Source organism: Puntigrus tetrazona, chromosome 12 (assembly GCF_018831695.1).
Source record: "Puntigrus tetrazona isolate hp1 chromosome 12, ASM1883169v1, whole genome shotgun sequence".
Taxonomy (NCBI): Eukaryota; Metazoa; Chordata; class Actinopteri; order Cypriniformes; family Cyprinidae; genus Puntigrus; species Puntigrus tetrazona.
Window position 1 is genome coordinate 7,851,183 of NC_056710.1, and position 17,347 is coordinate 7,868,529.

At 38.3% G+C, this 17,347-nt stretch overlaps 2 protein-coding genes across 4 annotated transcripts; one reads left to right on the top strand and one right to left on the bottom strand.

Moving 5' to 3' along the window:
- Positions 1–325: 325 nt before the first annotated feature.
- Positions 326–3,656, top strand: bhlha15 (basic helix-loop-helix family, member a15). Its single transcript, XM_043254098.1, has 2 exons — positions 326–547; positions 1,374–3,656. The coding sequence occupies exon 2, from the start codon at positions 1,404–1,406 to the stop codon at positions 1,956–1,958; it is 555 nt and encodes a 184-aa protein (XP_043110033.1). The 5' UTR covers positions 326–547; positions 1,374–1,403; the 3' UTR covers positions 1,959–3,656.
- On the bottom strand, positions 2,437–17,178 carry tecpr1a (tectonin beta-propeller repeat containing 1a). 3 transcript variants are annotated; one of them, XM_043254095.1, is made up of 25 exons: positions 17,048–17,178; positions 15,880–16,112; positions 14,670–14,852; positions 14,469–14,591; positions 14,225–14,347; positions 13,888–14,062; positions 13,711–13,811; positions 13,139–13,240; positions 12,444–12,592; positions 11,179–11,729; positions 10,440–10,585; positions 9,997–10,152; positions 9,435–9,584; positions 9,175–9,332; positions 7,946–8,073; positions 7,769–7,871; positions 7,595–7,691; positions 7,411–7,490; positions 7,251–7,307; positions 6,293–6,467; positions 5,995–6,130; positions 5,738–5,830; positions 4,450–4,556; positions 4,243–4,362; positions 2,437–4,164 (listed from the first exon to the last, which is right to left on the bottom strand). In XM_043254095.1, exons 2-25 carry the CDS (start codon positions 16,102–16,104, stop codon positions 4,018–4,020), a joined length of 3,585 nt encoding a protein of 1,194 aa, XP_043110030.1. In that variant the 5' UTR covers positions 16,105–16,112; positions 17,048–17,178; the 3' UTR covers positions 2,437–4,017. The 3 variants fall into 3 exon arrangements, with proteins under 3 accessions (XP_043110030.1, XP_043110029.1, XP_043110031.1); XM_043254094.1 differs by having other exon boundaries at positions 15,880–16,136; positions 17,048–17,147; XM_043254096.1 differs by lacking the exons at positions 2,437–4,164; positions 4,243–4,362; positions 4,450–4,556; positions 5,738–5,830 and having other exon boundaries at positions 5,991–6,130; positions 6,220–6,467; positions 15,880–16,136; positions 17,048–17,147.
- Positions 17,179–17,347: the final 169 nt, after the last annotated feature.

Genomic DNA, 17,347 nt, shown 5'->3' on the forward strand with positions numbered 1-17,347 from the left:
TACGGTACTTGATAAAGTGCCATGGAAATAGTATAACTTAATCATTTGCACGAACCCACCACAGCCACGTCTGCATTTTTTCTTTCTTACCTGCAAAAATAATTCATCTAAATAAACACATCTATCAGTGGAAAGTTCCCACTAACGTAACGCAACATTCTGTGATTTGCATTGTCAACTCCGTCCGCAGCTTTAAAACAAAAGCAATAAGGGAGCGCACTGTATAAACCACCTGCAGCGGCGGCTTGCCGTGTGACAGACCCGCTATTATCATCATCCGAAAGCCTTAACAAAGTTTCAGATCGCTATTTCCGATGCTTGCGCCAGCTCACGGGTGAGTCGAGACGAAACGGATCCCTCCTTTGATTGGCCACAAAAGCGCTACGTGGACATCGAGCAGCAACAGGTAGAGCGCGTGACCGTTATCATTTCATTCTGACTGCGGCTGGCAGGAGGACAACAGCGCTTCGCGTCAACCCATTATCGCTCTCCTCAAGCCTCTTATCGCGCTCAAATCGCCACGAGTTTGGCGGACATTTATTTCGAGGTAAGCAAAACTTTGTTTCCCGTCGGAAGACACGATTGACAGCTTGGAGGACAGCAGCGCCAGCGTGTAGAGACAATGTGCAGTCTAATTGTTCACTTTACTGTGTCAGCGTCGGATTCGTTATCAGCAGTTATTATTTAATTTTCAATAGTGGATTTATTCAGTATTTACGCGCAGTGAAAGTTTTGTTATTTTGAACGGATAACCGTTAACCAGGGATGTACGAGATGTTACTGTAGTGAAACTAACTAGGGAAGGATATTACACGTTATTTATAGAAATTAGTACAGGATGTTAAAAAGCTCTTGAGATGTTTTCAATCTTCATATTATACGCAGTATTCACTGTATTAAAGTTATTTGTAAAGATATACGTGACCCTGGATCACAAAACCAGTCACGAGTGTTAAAGTTGATATTTATACATTATCTGAAAGCTAAGCTGGATAAATAATCGGTGTGTGGTTTGTTAGGATAGGACAATATTTGGCTGAAAATCAACTTTTTTAAAAAAAATCTGGAATGTGAGGGTGCAAATAATTAAATACTGAGAAAATCCCCTTTAAAACAGTCCAAATGAAGTCCCTAGCAATGCATATTACTAATTCAAAATTAAGTTTTGGTATATTTATGGTAGGAAATTGACTAAATCTCTTAATGAAACATGATCTTTACTTAATATCTTAATGATTACTGAAAAATCTATTTTGACAAGTTATGATTACAAATATACCTGTGCTATTTACGACTGGTTTTGTGGTTCGGGGTCACGTATGTTGTTTTGCATGTTAACTTGCTCCAATCAAATGTGAATGATAATATCCTAGGGCCTACACCAGGGTGTGGGTGAGCCAAGTATGAAGTCCAAAGGAAAGGGGTCAAAGCGGGGCAGACAGTCTTGGGCAGAGCAGGACGACCCAGACTTTACGCTGGAAACAGAGCCAGGTTCCAGTGAGCAGGAGGGTTCAGAGGCGTCCGTGAGGCTGGGAGGCACATGGAGAACACTGAGGGGTGAGAGGCACAGCAGTTCCCGCGTGGCCAAACGTCGCAGGCGGCAGCACGGCAGCGCTAAGGAACGCAACGTCCGCAGGCTGGAGAGTAACGAGAGAGAGAGGCAGAGGATGCACAAACTCAACAATGCCTTTCAGGCCCTGCGGGAGGCCATTCCTCACGTCAACACGGACAAGAAACTTTCCAAGATCGAGACGCTCACGCTGGCAAAGAACTACATCAAGGCATTAACCACAATCATCCTGGGCATGTCAAACGCCTGCCTGCCTCACGCCGAGACTGACATGGAGGCTCATGCCTCCCGGCTCCTGCAGTGCTATCAGCAGCATCTACAGGAGGAGGGAGAGGAAGATCTGTCCAACTACCTGAGCCACATTCACAGCTTCAACCAAGGCAGCTAACGCACGCTGCCACAGACTCAAATAGTGCTGTGTAAATACACGCGTGATGATGAACTCACAAAAGGGTCCATCTGAATGACCCCGAGTTTACAAGCTAAAGCTGGTTCATAAACGGGCTCATTTACGTACAGAGTATGCACCGATTATTTTGCCCACAAACAATGAGGTAGTTATTTTCCAACATCAGTCTTTCTTAGAGTTACTAGCAGTGAACTCTTTGGATTATGAAGGGACACAATTTTCTGGCCAATAGTGTAGTTCACCCAAAAAACGTCACAAAAGAATATGTTTTGCTCAAATAGTGACAGTCAGTGGACCCTTTATTGTGTGGGCAAACAAAACAAAATCTTCTTTCTTTGTTTTCCATACAGTCATACAGGTTTGAAACGTCCTGAGGGTGAGCAAACAATAAAAATAAATTTTTTTTGGGTGAACCATCCCTTTAACAGGGTAAGTATTTCATATTAAAAATGCAAAGTTTCGGAGCAGATTTAATATTTATTGAGAGGACACATACCATGCACATGTGACACTGAGAGGAGTTCAATGTACTCAAATTAAGACTCTTTACCCTGTTATTTGTCTATATTTAATAATTTCAAACTATATTATCCTTTTTTTTTCTATTGGTTTCTCTCATGCCTTCATAATATGTACAGAAGCAACCATAAATAATGCCCTATAGGACGTCACACAATTAATCCAGTTTCACATATAATATAATAAATTACCCATAAATATTCCAAATTTATACATCCACATGTACAATATAACTTAGCAGAAGAGGAATAAAACCATTTGGAAAGATCTGTTATAAACACTGTTACTTTTTGAAATTTGTGCTGCCTTTAAATGGAATTAAACCACTTATATATCTATAAATGAAATATGCTGACATCCTGAGAAATGTTTCACAACATTGTCATTTTCATCACATTTTCAAGTGCAAAATAAACATTGCACTCTTTCATCAATGACAACAGCAAATTAAGTGTCTGAACGTACACTACCATTCAAAACTTAAAGGTCGGTAAGATTCACATGTATTTATTTATTTTTTTAATCTCACCACTGCTTTTATTTGATAAAATAAATATTGTGAAAATTCTGTCATATTCATTCAGCTATGCTGATTTTTTTTTTTGCACTTTGCGGATATATAACAAATTCTTATTATCAATGTTGAAAACGGTAAAGCTGTTAAATTATTTTGTAGCAACTTTTTAAACATTAAACCTTTGAACATTATGTAGGAAGTTCAAAAGTACAGCATTTATTTTTGAAACAGAAATCTTTCACAATATAATCCTTCACTCTCATTTTAGTCTTTTTTTATATCTTTGCTGAATGAAGTATGAATTTCTTAAAAAAAACAAAATAATCATAAAAAAATCTTACTGACCCCAGATTTTGGAACTGTAGTGTATTTGTACAGTACCACTGTGCCGTCTCCGCTTTGAATAAATACATAACCCGATACAAGCAGATGATGAAAGTATTAAAGACTTTTATGCTTAAACCGATGTCTAGCGGCATTGCAGCCTAGCCGTAAAATTCCCCGAAGCAGGTGTTTGTTTAAAAATGTTGTTTGTGTGTGATGTTCAATATAAAATGCTTTAAGTGTACCTACATTAGCTTACACTGTGACCTTTTGTATTTAATGCCCCTGAATTCAAATAAAAAAAAAAAAAATGCAAACGGGCAATCGTGATTTTACGAATAAATAAGCATTAAATTGAGATCCTCCGAACAAGAATGCTCTGTAAAAAGCAATGACGAATGATGGGAGAGTTAAAAGAGCGAGGGCATTACTGAAAGTGGTCTCAGTATCCACGAGAGCCTCTCAAAAGGAGGAAACAGCTTTCAAACTAACTATAAAACGTGAATTCAGCTGATTTACAAACAAAACCACAGAGCCGTCTGCATGTGCGGGCGCTCGAGTCACACGATTTGTTAAGTAGTATTGAGTAATTCTGCTCTCAACAAGAGAAGGGCTACAGAAGGGAAGAAAACAGTTCATGGCTACAGTAGAGACAGTTAGCTTTAAGATCTCAGCTGACTAACAGCCTACTGGGTTTCCGTTCATCTCTGGCTGGTTACTGGTTAGTAGCGGACGTGTTGCCGTCTGGTTATCCGTCAGGGATGGCATCAGGATGCGAGGTGCCTCCATGGCATTTCCTCTGACTGTTATATGATCCCATCCACCCTGAAAGAAACACGCGATTTATTATTTTCTATCCATTCAGTACTATTTATAACTGGTGAGCGTAAGGACAGTGCTCACCCCAATGCCGTAGTCCCATGAGTGTCCTTTGGGTTCCATCGGCAGCACCCCCAGTCGACGACACACAGTACCACAGCTCAAACTGTGACTGCCTTGCACCTTATCTGCAATGATCCACACCTAAGAAAAAAAAATATTCAACATTCAGCAGAGAAGCAACCTGCAGCAGTTAGACTGCAATGGTTAACAAGGAAAAATGGTCTAGACCTGGTCCAGAGGTCCCACAGACACCTTGCGCACATTATTGGAGATGTGCTCCCATGATGAGCCCTGAGGGTAACTGGGGGTCACACCATGTCTGTACCACAGGTTACCTGCTCATACAAAACCATACACAGAATCAGTGCTATAACAATTGGTTCATTTATACATTAACACATGATATAAAAAAAATGTATCTATGTCTATCTACTTGTTTACTTAAAAAAACCAAACCAAAAAACAAAACAAAACCTTGCTATGTGTATTGCGTTAGGCTAACTGAGACTGCTCTTTTGTTGAAATCGATTGGTTCTGTTGTTTTTATTTGTAAGTCGCTTTCTCTTCGAATAAAAATGTCTGCTAAATGACTAAAATGTAATTTATATTTACATTTTGTATATATATATATATAAAAGATTTAAAGTCTTTTCTACTAACAAAAAATAAATAATATATAAATATATCTCTCTCTCACTGGTTTTTGTTAATTGATATATAAGGTTTAATAACAGCATTTTTACATTTTTAAAAAGAAGAAGTTCAAAAAGTTTTTCATGTATACATATATTTATTTATATTAGGGTTATAACGATATGTGTAATTATCCTTGTTAGTGGGGACTTTGGAGTGCAACGTGTCAACGAAAAACAGTGTCCAATGGCAGATGTCGCCGTTTTAATGTCTTTAGTGTCTTTTTATTGTTGTTAGCATAACCGTTGCAAGTAAACATACATTTTATATTTCTATAAAATATGCCAACGTATAAAAACTAATGTATAAAACTTTTTTTTTTTAAATATGTATATTTTTTTAACGCCGTGTCCCTCAGCGAATCTGCTGATGCACACCGTGCTGCGTTCGGTACTCTATTTGTGTATCGCTACACTCCTAATATGTATATTGTGTGTGTTTGTAACATTATTATTATATAAGCGCCCTTGCTGAATAAAAGGATTTATTTCTCAAACAAAACAATACCTAGTGACCCCAAATTCACAGAGGCACTTACATTTATAGCATATGATCTAGCATGTGTAAAACTGACTAAGCAAAAATAACTGTACAATAATTGTAAACAGTTATACTAAAGATTGATGAATTATTGATATTAAGATATTTCAGTCCTTAAGTAAACTGCTTTTTGGAGCAATACTGCAGACACCAAGATACACAAACAGATCAGAGTACACATTTTTCCATTGATTAGTAACATCTGCCCTTCCTCACATGGAAAAGTACCAGTTGCCACTGATGTATTAATACATTTTTATCAGTGTGCCATGTATAGGTGTACCATTTTCATCCACCGTGTATACAGACGTCCTGCCCACTGACACCTGTTTGAGCTTCTGTCCGGTCGGAGAAGGGATGTGATACCAGCAATCTCCTGTGAACAGATCAAACCTTTCAGCAGAAATACAGGCAATGCTGCAACAGCAGGATGACAGGCATGACTTGCATTAAAATGTAACGTAAGAGACAAGTATGTATTATCTATTTCTCATGGGGTGATACACGTACAGGCTTTGTGACAGAAGGTTATTTCCTCACCTGCCGGGTTCTGGGCAGATACAGAGCCCCTGTAGAATGCAGAGCCATCTTTAGCGATGGCCCAAACCTGGTGGACGGCACCTATGGAAATCGACTTGAAAGGCTGGTCAGTTCCAACGTGTAACCATGACGACCCCTGCGAGCAAGCCATTTCATAGGTCAGGGTTACACTAATTCGTGAGGACTCTTACAGTGATAGTGCTGGTGTTTGAGAAGTATCCGTACCTGATTTGCATGGGAACTACTGAATGCTAAACATATTAGCCAACTTCTAGAAAATAAGGAACTTGGCTCTTACTCCAGGGGTAAGTGAAGTGACGCCCAGACGGCACAAGACGTCTCCTTTGTTGCTGATGGCCCATAATGGCACCTGTTCCACCGTGCTCTTCGGTCCACACGGCAGGATTGTGATGTCACTCAAAGGTATAGGTGGAACTTCCTGCCAGGGGCCGGTCGTTGTGAGTTTACACTTTCTAAGGTGGAAGGAGGATAGGAGTCAAATTTAACAATTACAAAAATTGTTTCCGTATGATTAACCCAAATACTATTTTAATAATTTTGAGTAATTGCAAACAAAAATATCTAACAAAAATACTAAAAGACTATGTTTGGTTACATCTTTTAATATTTGTATTGTCTTTTTCACTATTTACTACTTAGACTGTGAGAATGATTAATTGCAATTAACCGTAACCAAAATACATGTTTATGAATAAATAAAATATGTGTGCGCACAGTAAATATTTATATGTATAAATAAACACATACACGTATATAAGTGTGATATATATAATATATATATATATATATATGTGATATATATTTCTATATAGTATACATTGTGTACACTATGTATATTTATTACGTTAATATAAAAATGTTTACTTATTAAATATATTTATATATAATATAAATTCTATGAATATAAATAATATATATAAATATATATTACATAAATAAATACTTGTAAAAAATTTCAATATATGTGTGTTCATTTTTTTACATAAATAATAAATTTAAACATAACACACATCTATAAATGTAAACAAAAACCTTTGATTTGACAGCCCTAGCAATTAATAAAAATGTGAATTTCAGTAGGCAAAATGCAAACGATCAAAAAATCTGCCAAATTACAGCATAAGTATGTGACTGTACCTTTTATTTATTGATTAACAATTAGTTTCAATTTGTTTACTTTAGTTTACTACATTAGTGAACAATAAAAATATATTCCTAAAGTAAGTGCTAGATACCTGGCCCAACGTCTGCGGCGGACAAAGTCCTTCAATGTTTTATTTCCGTGGTATGACCTAGAACGTTGAAGACGTTTAGAATAATTAGTTAGCTAGCTCTCGCTTTTTGAAAATTTTGCTTTTTATGCGATAAGACAGGCTGGAAATACTAATAACATACGCAGGAAAGTCAGCTGCATACTGCCAGCCCTCTCTGTCTGTGCCACCTGACACAGCATAGTCAATGGCCCAGTCTGAGACCTACAAAATATTAGTGAGCATTAACACATACAGTAACTTGCAGTTATAAAGCATTCACTGTCATGTTCTTTATGCATCTTGAGGAAATGCATAACAGCACAAACCCAAGTCCAGTTGGGGGAGGGAGGTTTTGTGTTGTTTTTAGTGCACTCCTTCAGACCTGAGGCATCGCTCCACATGTAACGGTCAGTAGGGAGACCCCTGGAGGAGGAACGGTGAGGCACAGCAGTGAGCGTACTGAACACGTCTGGATAGCAAACATCATGATCGGTATTAACCTGTTAGTGTAACCAGTGACAGGATTCCAGCGCTGGTTCTCGTAGATATACACACTCTTCACGTCAGTCTGTGTGTAGATGTTATCTGTGCTGCTTGCCAAACCTGTGCGTGTGAGATAAATACATTATGCGACTACGTGAAACGCATGAAAAACACTGATTGGCTTAGAAATTTACCCTGGAAGAAGCCTCCTCCATAGCCTCCTGTGTGGACCCAGGCAGTGTGGTCATAGCCAATCCCCCACACCACACCAAGACTGTTGGACTCAATTATACGCAAATGCCCTCCGACTTGACGCCAGAACCTGCCCATGACGACAATGATTGTAGTTCGTTTTTTTTTTTTTTTGCAGAGAATCATATTTCCATAATGAATATTCATAAGTTGCTATAAGGCAATAAAGCAAGACAACAGAGAAATCTAACATTTCCGAATATATGCTTGAGCATATGTAAGATATATGTATTAAAATAAGGATACAAGAAAAATAAAGACTTGTACATTGTTACAAAGGTTTTCTTTTCCGTATAAATGCTTTCTATTTATGAAAAGATTCTGAAAAAATATCCAAAAATATTAAAACAGCTGTTTTCAATGTTGATAATGACAATAAATGTTTCTCGAGCATTAAATCAGCTTATCAGGGTGATTTCTGAAGGATCATGTGACACTGAAGTCAGTCAACTTTCAAGTAAATTTTTGTTTAATGTGTTGGTATGAATTTTATTTAATGCTATTTGGGACTAATGATGCACACTGTTTTTTTGGGGTTTTTTTTTGGAAAAACTCACTTAAAAGTAAGTGAAAATAATGTTTGAATAATATTAATACATAATTTAAAACTCTTAAAAACCTAAAGGTGCAGTGTTAATATTTAGGAGGATCTATGCAATATGATATATGCAACTATGTTTTCAGAAGGGTACAAAGACCTTATACAACGGTTACGTTTTTATTAACATAGAATGAGCTATTTATATCTACAAACACCATGAGTCCCTTACATAGAAGTTGCCATCATGTTTGTACACTATCCCTTTAAGGACAAACAGAACATGTTTCGTCACTATGTTGTTCTTGTGAATACAACACTGACACACATTGATGAACAAGTAGCAATAATATTTGCGATAACATATTGATTTATTAAATAATTAAGTAAATCAAATTCATTAATTTACCTTTGTAAAGAAATCTCATTGCTGGCTATCTCTGCTCTCTCAGACTACGACATAATCCTGTAACGCCACCGTAGCTTCTTTAAAGAGAGCGAGGGATTGAACCGTTGGTTGCAATTCACCATCCCAACCACTAAATGCCACTAAAATTTACACACTGCGCCTTTAAGGTTTTAACTCCCTGATAAAAGAATCACCCATTTGCATCAACTCAATCTAATCCTTACATCTGATCACACGGTGTAGGGTAGGGAGATGCCTCTAGTTCTTTTGTGGGTTCGCTCACAAAGATGTCACCTTTACAGGTGACCGACCAGATGGCTTGTTTCGAGGGAGTGCCCTGAATACCTCTAGAGTCACAGCAGGACACACTAAGCAAAGCAAGCTGAAAGGATGAACAAACTGTCAGTCAAACAGGAAAGTAATAACAAAGTCCAGTGCAAGTTGTTTAGAATCTGTTTCGCCCTGGTTAATGTTCTCTCCTCACCCAGTCGTGCATCTCCAGCTCTGTGGCCGCAGCCAGGCGGATGGGCCACCTCTGTTTGGTTCGCTCTGCTGTATAGATGGCAAACGTGTGTTTGGAGTCATTCAGTACCGGCACCAGGATTGTCACTTCATTAATGAACACGTGGAGATACTGCACAGAGGAAAAAAAAAAAAAAAAAAAAAAAACGGGTTGAATTTAGACCACATGAAATCACTTTACAAGTTCCATTTAGTGTTTCTGAACGAAAGTCTCTTATGCTGATCAAAGCTGCATTTATATGATAATTCATATATATTTTGCCAATTATTTTATTATTTGAGAAAAAATAATATCTGTTTCATTATGCTGTTTTTATAATAGGCTGATTTGGTACTCATTAAACATTTATTATTATTATTATTATTATTTTAATGGCGGTGTTTAATGCATTTTGCAAAGATTCCTTGATGAGAATAAGGTTCACTAACAGTGCACTAACCTTACTAGACGGCATCAAAGCTAATAAACATGGATTAATATACACAAAACTACAATCCTGATTCCATAAACAATGTGAGATTACCTTCTTTTCGACGTTAAATGTGTAGTAGATAAACAGAATCCCATCCTTGTTACCCTCCGCTCCTGAAAACTGCTCTAGTGCAAACTGAACATCCAGCCACTTATGAGGTTTCCAGTCTCTCCACCACTGCATGGTGCCCTTCTTCACCCACACAGACTGTGAAAAAGGACAGGATTCAGAGTGAATCATTTATCAAACCATACGCTTTTTTTTAAGGTTTAAACAAAAGGTTCATTTTCTAGGGGTAACTCCTCAGTTCTACCATCTGAGGGCCACTGTCGTCGTAACTGCTGCTATTGATCTAACTTGAAGCACTTGTACGAACACTTACTGTCGCTATGCCAATGACAGTCTGAATATAATTTTAAAAAGACAAACCACAAAACCGGTTAGTGTAACCAAAAACATCAGATGAGGTGAACGGTTATGTGTGCGAGCACTACCTGTTCAATGGCCTGCTCATAATGCATGAAATTCTCCATTTCTCTCTTGGATCGCTCACTGAGCTGCTCAAATATCTGTTTACGCCATGCTGCCGTTTGAGCGGGTGTAATGGAGAGAGACATGGCCTGCATGGACGAGTTCAGGGCTGAGGAGACAATCGCATGTGATAAAGTCAAGGGCAAAGTGAATCATCAAATTCAATCACACAGATGGAAATAGAGCTGCTGCACGATACTGGAAAATTGTGACATCGTGAGTTTTGTTTTCATTCAAGGAAAAACAGAACTGTTTATACTTAGATTTACTTTGGATAATCTCTTTCTGCAACCATTTCATAAATATCTTTAAACTTGAGGCACATTACCACTGCTTTTGACCAATTCAATTGTACTATAAAATAGATCATATTTTTTTATTTTGATTCTTATTATATTCAACAATATAGTAAAATAAATGCAGAATTCTGTAAAATGACAATATTTATATTAATTTCTTTATTTTCAAATGGCAAACCATTGAGCTTTTATTTTGATGGTTAACAGCAAATAAAAATCGCAAGTTACGTACAAAAAAAAAAAAAATTGTACGCATGTAGAAAATGATATCAGAGTTTCGGAATGGCTTGATTCACAGTAAATGAACCAAGCCGCTTTTAGAAACTGAAACACTGTGTAAATCCAATACTTCACTACACCATATTGCAGTATCGATGTTATTTCAATATGTCACCCGGCTGACCTGTGGAAGCAGATGAGTTGAACCAGTGGAGCTGTGTGTGACACTCAACCAAACATCCCCCACCGCTAACCCAGGCCCATTTTGGATGTTCATCTGGCCCGTAAGGCTCCTCTAGGGCCAAGTTATAAGTTGCTACAGAAGACAGGCTGCTGGTTTCAGCTGCATCTCCTCCAGGTCCAGCTGTGAGGTGCGTCTGGGCCTCCTCTAGGTCCACATTGCTCCATTGAGGATCCACCCCGCCTGATTGGCTAGGAGACAGAACCTGGGCTGGGGAGGTCCTGTCCTCCACCTCTTTTTCTGGGTGATCTTCCTCAGGAATAGATGGGCCAGCTGGAGGGACGTCTCGGCGACTGATTTGGCCTTCACGATCAGACACAAGCTCTGAGATGAAGCTGTCACTGGTTACTTTGGGGATGCGTGGTTTAGGGGCATCTCCTATCTCAGGTGTTGGGACAACTTCACCCCCAGCTCTCTCAGTCTCAGGGTCTGCATCACTCAACATTGATGCCTGGGACTGCAGACGCACCTCACCACCAAAGAAACAACCAGCACTGTGGTGTAGAGGTGTAGAGACACAACGAGTTAGTATGTGCAGCACCTGAAGTTTGGAATCACATTGACACATAATATATATAATATACATAATCTAATGTATTAAAAAAAAGTTGAACACATTATTCATGTTCCAAATAACCGTTGTAAATTTTAACCTGTAAAAGCTTTCATTGCTTTTCAGTATCCATATACTGAATTCACCGCACTGTGCAAAAACACTGTAATATTAACCAGTATTGCAAATTTTGTATTGTTCGAAACATTTTATTGAATTAACTTGTCACATATGACAAAACATTCAAACCCTTTTTTTGCGTTTCATTAAAAATATAAATATTATCCTGGTCACAAATGACATTATATTTTTATGTTTCTGAAAAACTGATTACACTTGCATTGCTGTAGTCTACTTTTGGTTTTAAAGAAACAACTTTCCCTAAAAAAATGTATCTATTGTTTTTTTTTGAGAGGAACAGACTGTTAAATGCAGTTCACACTGCTGGTGGCTGTTCGTAACGGGATGGTGGGATGTTTAGTAACACGAAATGTTGAGAAATGTTTTTGTCATACCAGAAAATTACATTCAGTACATTTGCAATAAAATATCTAAAAGAATGTACAGAATTCTACCACTCACATTAGCACGACAGAACCAGGAATGCTGTAACTAGAACATGCATCACAGTGTACGGATTTTAAAGTCAACTAACCTCTGAAGACTGCTTGCGCTGGCGCTAGAGTGGGAACGTTCACTATCTCTGGGTACAGAGACAACCTTCCAGGCCTTTCCACTTAGTTCGCTGGCAGTCACACCCTGGCGAAAATATACTGCCCGGTCTTCAAAACCAATAGCCCACACCTGAGCACAGAGACACATCACATGACCTTTAAAGATCTCAATGTAATTACAGCTAAAATTATATATATATATATATATATATATATATATATATATATATATATATATATGGCATAATATCTGGTATTTTATCACACCAATATTATATTAATAAAAGCATCTATCTATATGAAAGCTTCTGGGTTAAGCATTCAGAAGATTTTAGTAGCCAAGAAAATGCACTTTATTTAGCTATTTTCTGCTTTTGATGTTGAAATAGGCACTATTATTCAATGTCAAAATTGGGCTGGGCAATATTTATATTGATATTTTATGAGCATATCGTCAGTAAAGCTGGTTCTTGATTAGCTTGTCAGTGATCTACGGCTCTGTGTATTAACTGGTGCTCCATTTGAAAACAAGTGATGGAGATTTTACCGCTAATCAACAACTTTGCAACAAGATGCATATGATCATATCGATCGATATATATCTCCAAGCCCTAATGTAAATAGTTCATCAGAGAATTCAATGAGATAAACCAAAGAGGAAACACTGATCTCTGACCTGATCATTGAGACCCACGTTGATCATGACCATCTCTCCAACCATACCTATCCAACCTGAGCCACAAGGATTATGAGAATTCACACCTCGTCTAAACCAGACCTAATAAAAATGAGGAGATGTGGAAAAAACAAGCTGAATAAGAATCTGTTTCAAAAGTTTTTTAAATGTTTTTCAAGCACCTCATGCTCAACAAGGCTGGATTTATCCAATCAAAATTAAAACATTTTCACATTCATATCACATTAAGCATCCATTACTCCAGCCTTCAGAATCACACAATCTTTTAGAAATCATTCTAAATGTAAAAAAAAATAGAATTCTGCACTATTTCCAGCATGGGCAACGTAATTAAGAATGATAATATAATTTGTAAAAAAAATAATAATTAGCGCTGTCAAAGGTGCTGATTCATTGCATTGCATCATTCATTTTGGATGCGATTAATTATGGTTAACCATTGGACAGCACCAATAATAATACATCAGAAAATAACAGCCTTTTAATTAGTGGCCTCAGATTTTGGACCCCACTGCATGTGCAAGTGTACATTAAATTAAAATATATCTTACTTTATGATCTTTGGTGACAGCCCACACTACATTCACACCAACAGCTACGTGTACGGCACCCACACCAGGGCTTGGAGACTCCACCGTGACCCAAGATGACCCTGTGATTACATCAAAATGATCATATGTCTATCATCCACCTCCTTTTTTTATTTTTGCGAAGTGAATTTCACTCACCCTTCAGGCAATCTCTGCCAATGCCTTCTCTGACCAGCAGATGACCCTCCCACAGGACAGCCCACACCAGGTCACCGGGGCCGCAGCTGATCTGCACAACCTCCCCTGGCACAGGCACCTCCTCCCAAACAGAGCCCTCGGGATTATGATGGTTGATGCCACACCGAAACCACACCTGCTCAAATGTACAAAAAAAAAGATCTTTATGTGAATAAATGCAATCTGATGCGATCTGAGTTGAATTCATACGCTCTGTACAATTTGTAAGAACTGAAAAAATAATTGATTACGAAAGCACGAGGTGTTGTTGGACACTGCACGTAAGCAGAGTTCTGACCTTTCCCTGCAGAGAGACCGCCCACAGTGCCAAACACCCTCTGGGCTCCTCAGTGATCTCCCAGCCACCACAAGTGATGTCATTAAACGGGTCTGGAAGAGACTCGGTCTGCTCTGAGGGGATCTGCTTTCGCATATAAAATCCAAGGACACACAGATAAGTTTTTCCATCAACAATTAAAGAGAAACAATTAAGATAAGCTACACCGTATCACTGCTTTCAAGACCTTTGTGCTGGTACACACCTTGACCCAAGTGTCCTGTGCCTTGTACCTTCTGTATCGTATCCACCTGCGACGGCGCACGCAAGAGTTCCATTTTTTGTCTTTTGTGTAAGTGGCTGGAAAATCAATAGCATATGTCCATCCCTGAAAACACACAGAATATCAGATACGGCTTAAAGCAAGGAAAAGCTTGTTCTTGGTTTTAAAGATATCGACACTGACCCCTTTCTCTGTGGGTTCTCCTCCGAAGTTTTCATCCACGTACCAGTCTGCTTCCCACTCCCAGTTTTCAGAGGGCAGCTGAAACTCACCCAGAGGCTGGTGCTTTAGCCCTGTGACATCACTCCACTGCCAGCGGTCACTGGGCAACAGCCGGTCCGAGAAGCCATCGACAGGGTTCCACCTCTGCCAGGGAACAGGAAACACATAGGTCAGTCTCGTTGCATGTATGTATATGTACATATATAACTAATTAAGTAATGTTTACAAAGATTAGTTAATACTGTAACAAGTGCATTTCTCATTGCTAATGTTAAATAATGCATCACCTAATGTTAACTAAAGTTTATCGTATGTAGTCTACAATGTTTTGCAGATGATCTCATAATCAAGTGCCTCTGTCAGTTCATTGTCAAAAGAGAATAAACAAAGACCGCAGAAATGCGCAGAGCTGCACATATGCAGTTTGTTTTGGAGAATATTTATGCAATTCTTTCCACAAAAGATGCATCTATTTAATGGATGAAACACTCATCTAATAGGATTCTGAAATATATAAATTCATCACCCGGTGGTCGGGTTTAATTTGTAGGATTCAGTGCCATGATTTAAGTTTAAGTTATTTAATACTTTTTAACAACAATTTTTATGCAATGGTGATTTAATACATTAAGTATAACACAGCACATTGTTATAAATGTATGTAAGTTTTGAGGATTTATGATGCTGACCACAAAGTCTTGTAATGATGATTCCAGTTTCAGTTAGTCTGAAAACACATATATGTTTACAAAGTAAAGACATAACAGTAAAATGCATGAAATATTAAAAGAAAACTCAATCAGTCTTTATTGCTAACGTCCCTTGTATTAGCGTTAACTACTTTTATTTTTTAATTTGATGCTTAATGCCGTTTCTAATGCAGCTTCTATTAGAGGGATGTTAAATTTGACATTATCAGTCTCTCAAATTTTCCATTTTTTTTGGAACATCATAAAATCGCTATAGTGGAGTTTTCCTTTTGCTATTTGAGCAAACAGAAATGTCAAAATATATTTGTAGTACTTTACCATTTAGGCTACTGCTCTCAAATATTTCTTGGATACAATTGCCTACATATAAATAAATACATACACACACATATTATGCTTGTTGGCCAGACCCTATAATGATGATTTGACAGATTTTTTTTTTGTATTATTATAGAGCACACCTGATTTTCATACGTCTCCTCTTGATAGCGGATGGGCACGTCACTGGCGTGAACGTACAGATAGATGTTGTGGTCACAGGCAATGCTCCAGCAGCACTGCTGTACAGCCGTAACACGCTTGAACTCCAAGTGGGCATCGCGACAGTGTTCCCACTGCTGTCCTGCTGTCGAAAGGCTATAAACTCTCCCATACACATCAACAGCCCACAGGAGGGAGCCCGGCATGATGCGCCCTGCCAGAGACAAGACACGGACAGCTGCAGATAAACAGACACCTCACCATCACTCTATGGCTACAAAAAAAGCGTTCAGAAGCAAACAAGGACACACAAAGTTAATTGCTTTCAAATGAAGCGGAATTTCCTGCCTACTCTTTTCTCTGCTTTGACGGCAAATCTGCAGTCAGCTGATTCTCGTTACCGTTCCTCATGCTGCCAAAACAGTGCTGATACACTGAAAGAGACCTGTTGGTATTTTGTTGCCTTCTACGCTATAAATGAAACCTATGCATGGCAGCAATGCACAATGCACGCTACAAAGCGCTAACTAAATCGCAGACCCGCACTACTGTGGCGGTACCGTGTTAAGCGTAATACAGTATGACATTGTAATTGCATAGAACACGAATGACTACTATATTTAATTCCTTTATCGACACAGCATTGCAAGATACTATCATATTAGTACTCTAACCGAGCAAGAAAGTACTAAAATAGCACATACTACGGTATAAACAAATAAATTGGTGCTTTCCATGTAAAATACCATTGTATTTTTGTACTTTTGTTTTAGCGAAATGCAAGATGTTTAAACAGTTTCTAAAGCAATCGATTTAGTAAGGAAAAAAATCACAGATATTTTGATACTGCGTGTTGTTGTTTTGAACGCTTGTTTGTTGATGCAGGTAATGCCGGATAGCACGCTAGCTAGCAGTGACACCACTTAAGAAACAAACGCATAGTGGAGTAATTGACAACGGCGTATTATATGCAAGAAAACTGGAACATAACTACGATACAGTCAGAAGAGAAACATTTTGAATGACCGCAGCTGCCTATCTTCCGCAGTGACAGGTGCATGTACATTAGAACATAAGGAAAAATCATGGCTGTTTATGCATCCTCTATATAGCGGACAGTATACGTCAGCTGCATCCAGCGTTACATACCTTATCTGTGTCGGGGTGTAAGCACTTAGCTTATGTTGTCATTTTGAGATCATTCGGCTTTGCGAAATCTGCCTGTGATTTGCACGATGTTGACACCCCAGAAATCCCAAACAGGAAGTAGCAGGATTGCTGCATTTGCAGTCTTGGTCCGGGAAGGGGCGCCAATAACTCGTTAAAAGATGATGAAACGGCAGAGGTTGTAAGTTGCAATTAAAGACCACCTTATTTTTTTCAAGTTAAAGTTAATACACATTTTTTCTGTTGTTGTTATTACTATTACGATTAACACCTCTATCCATC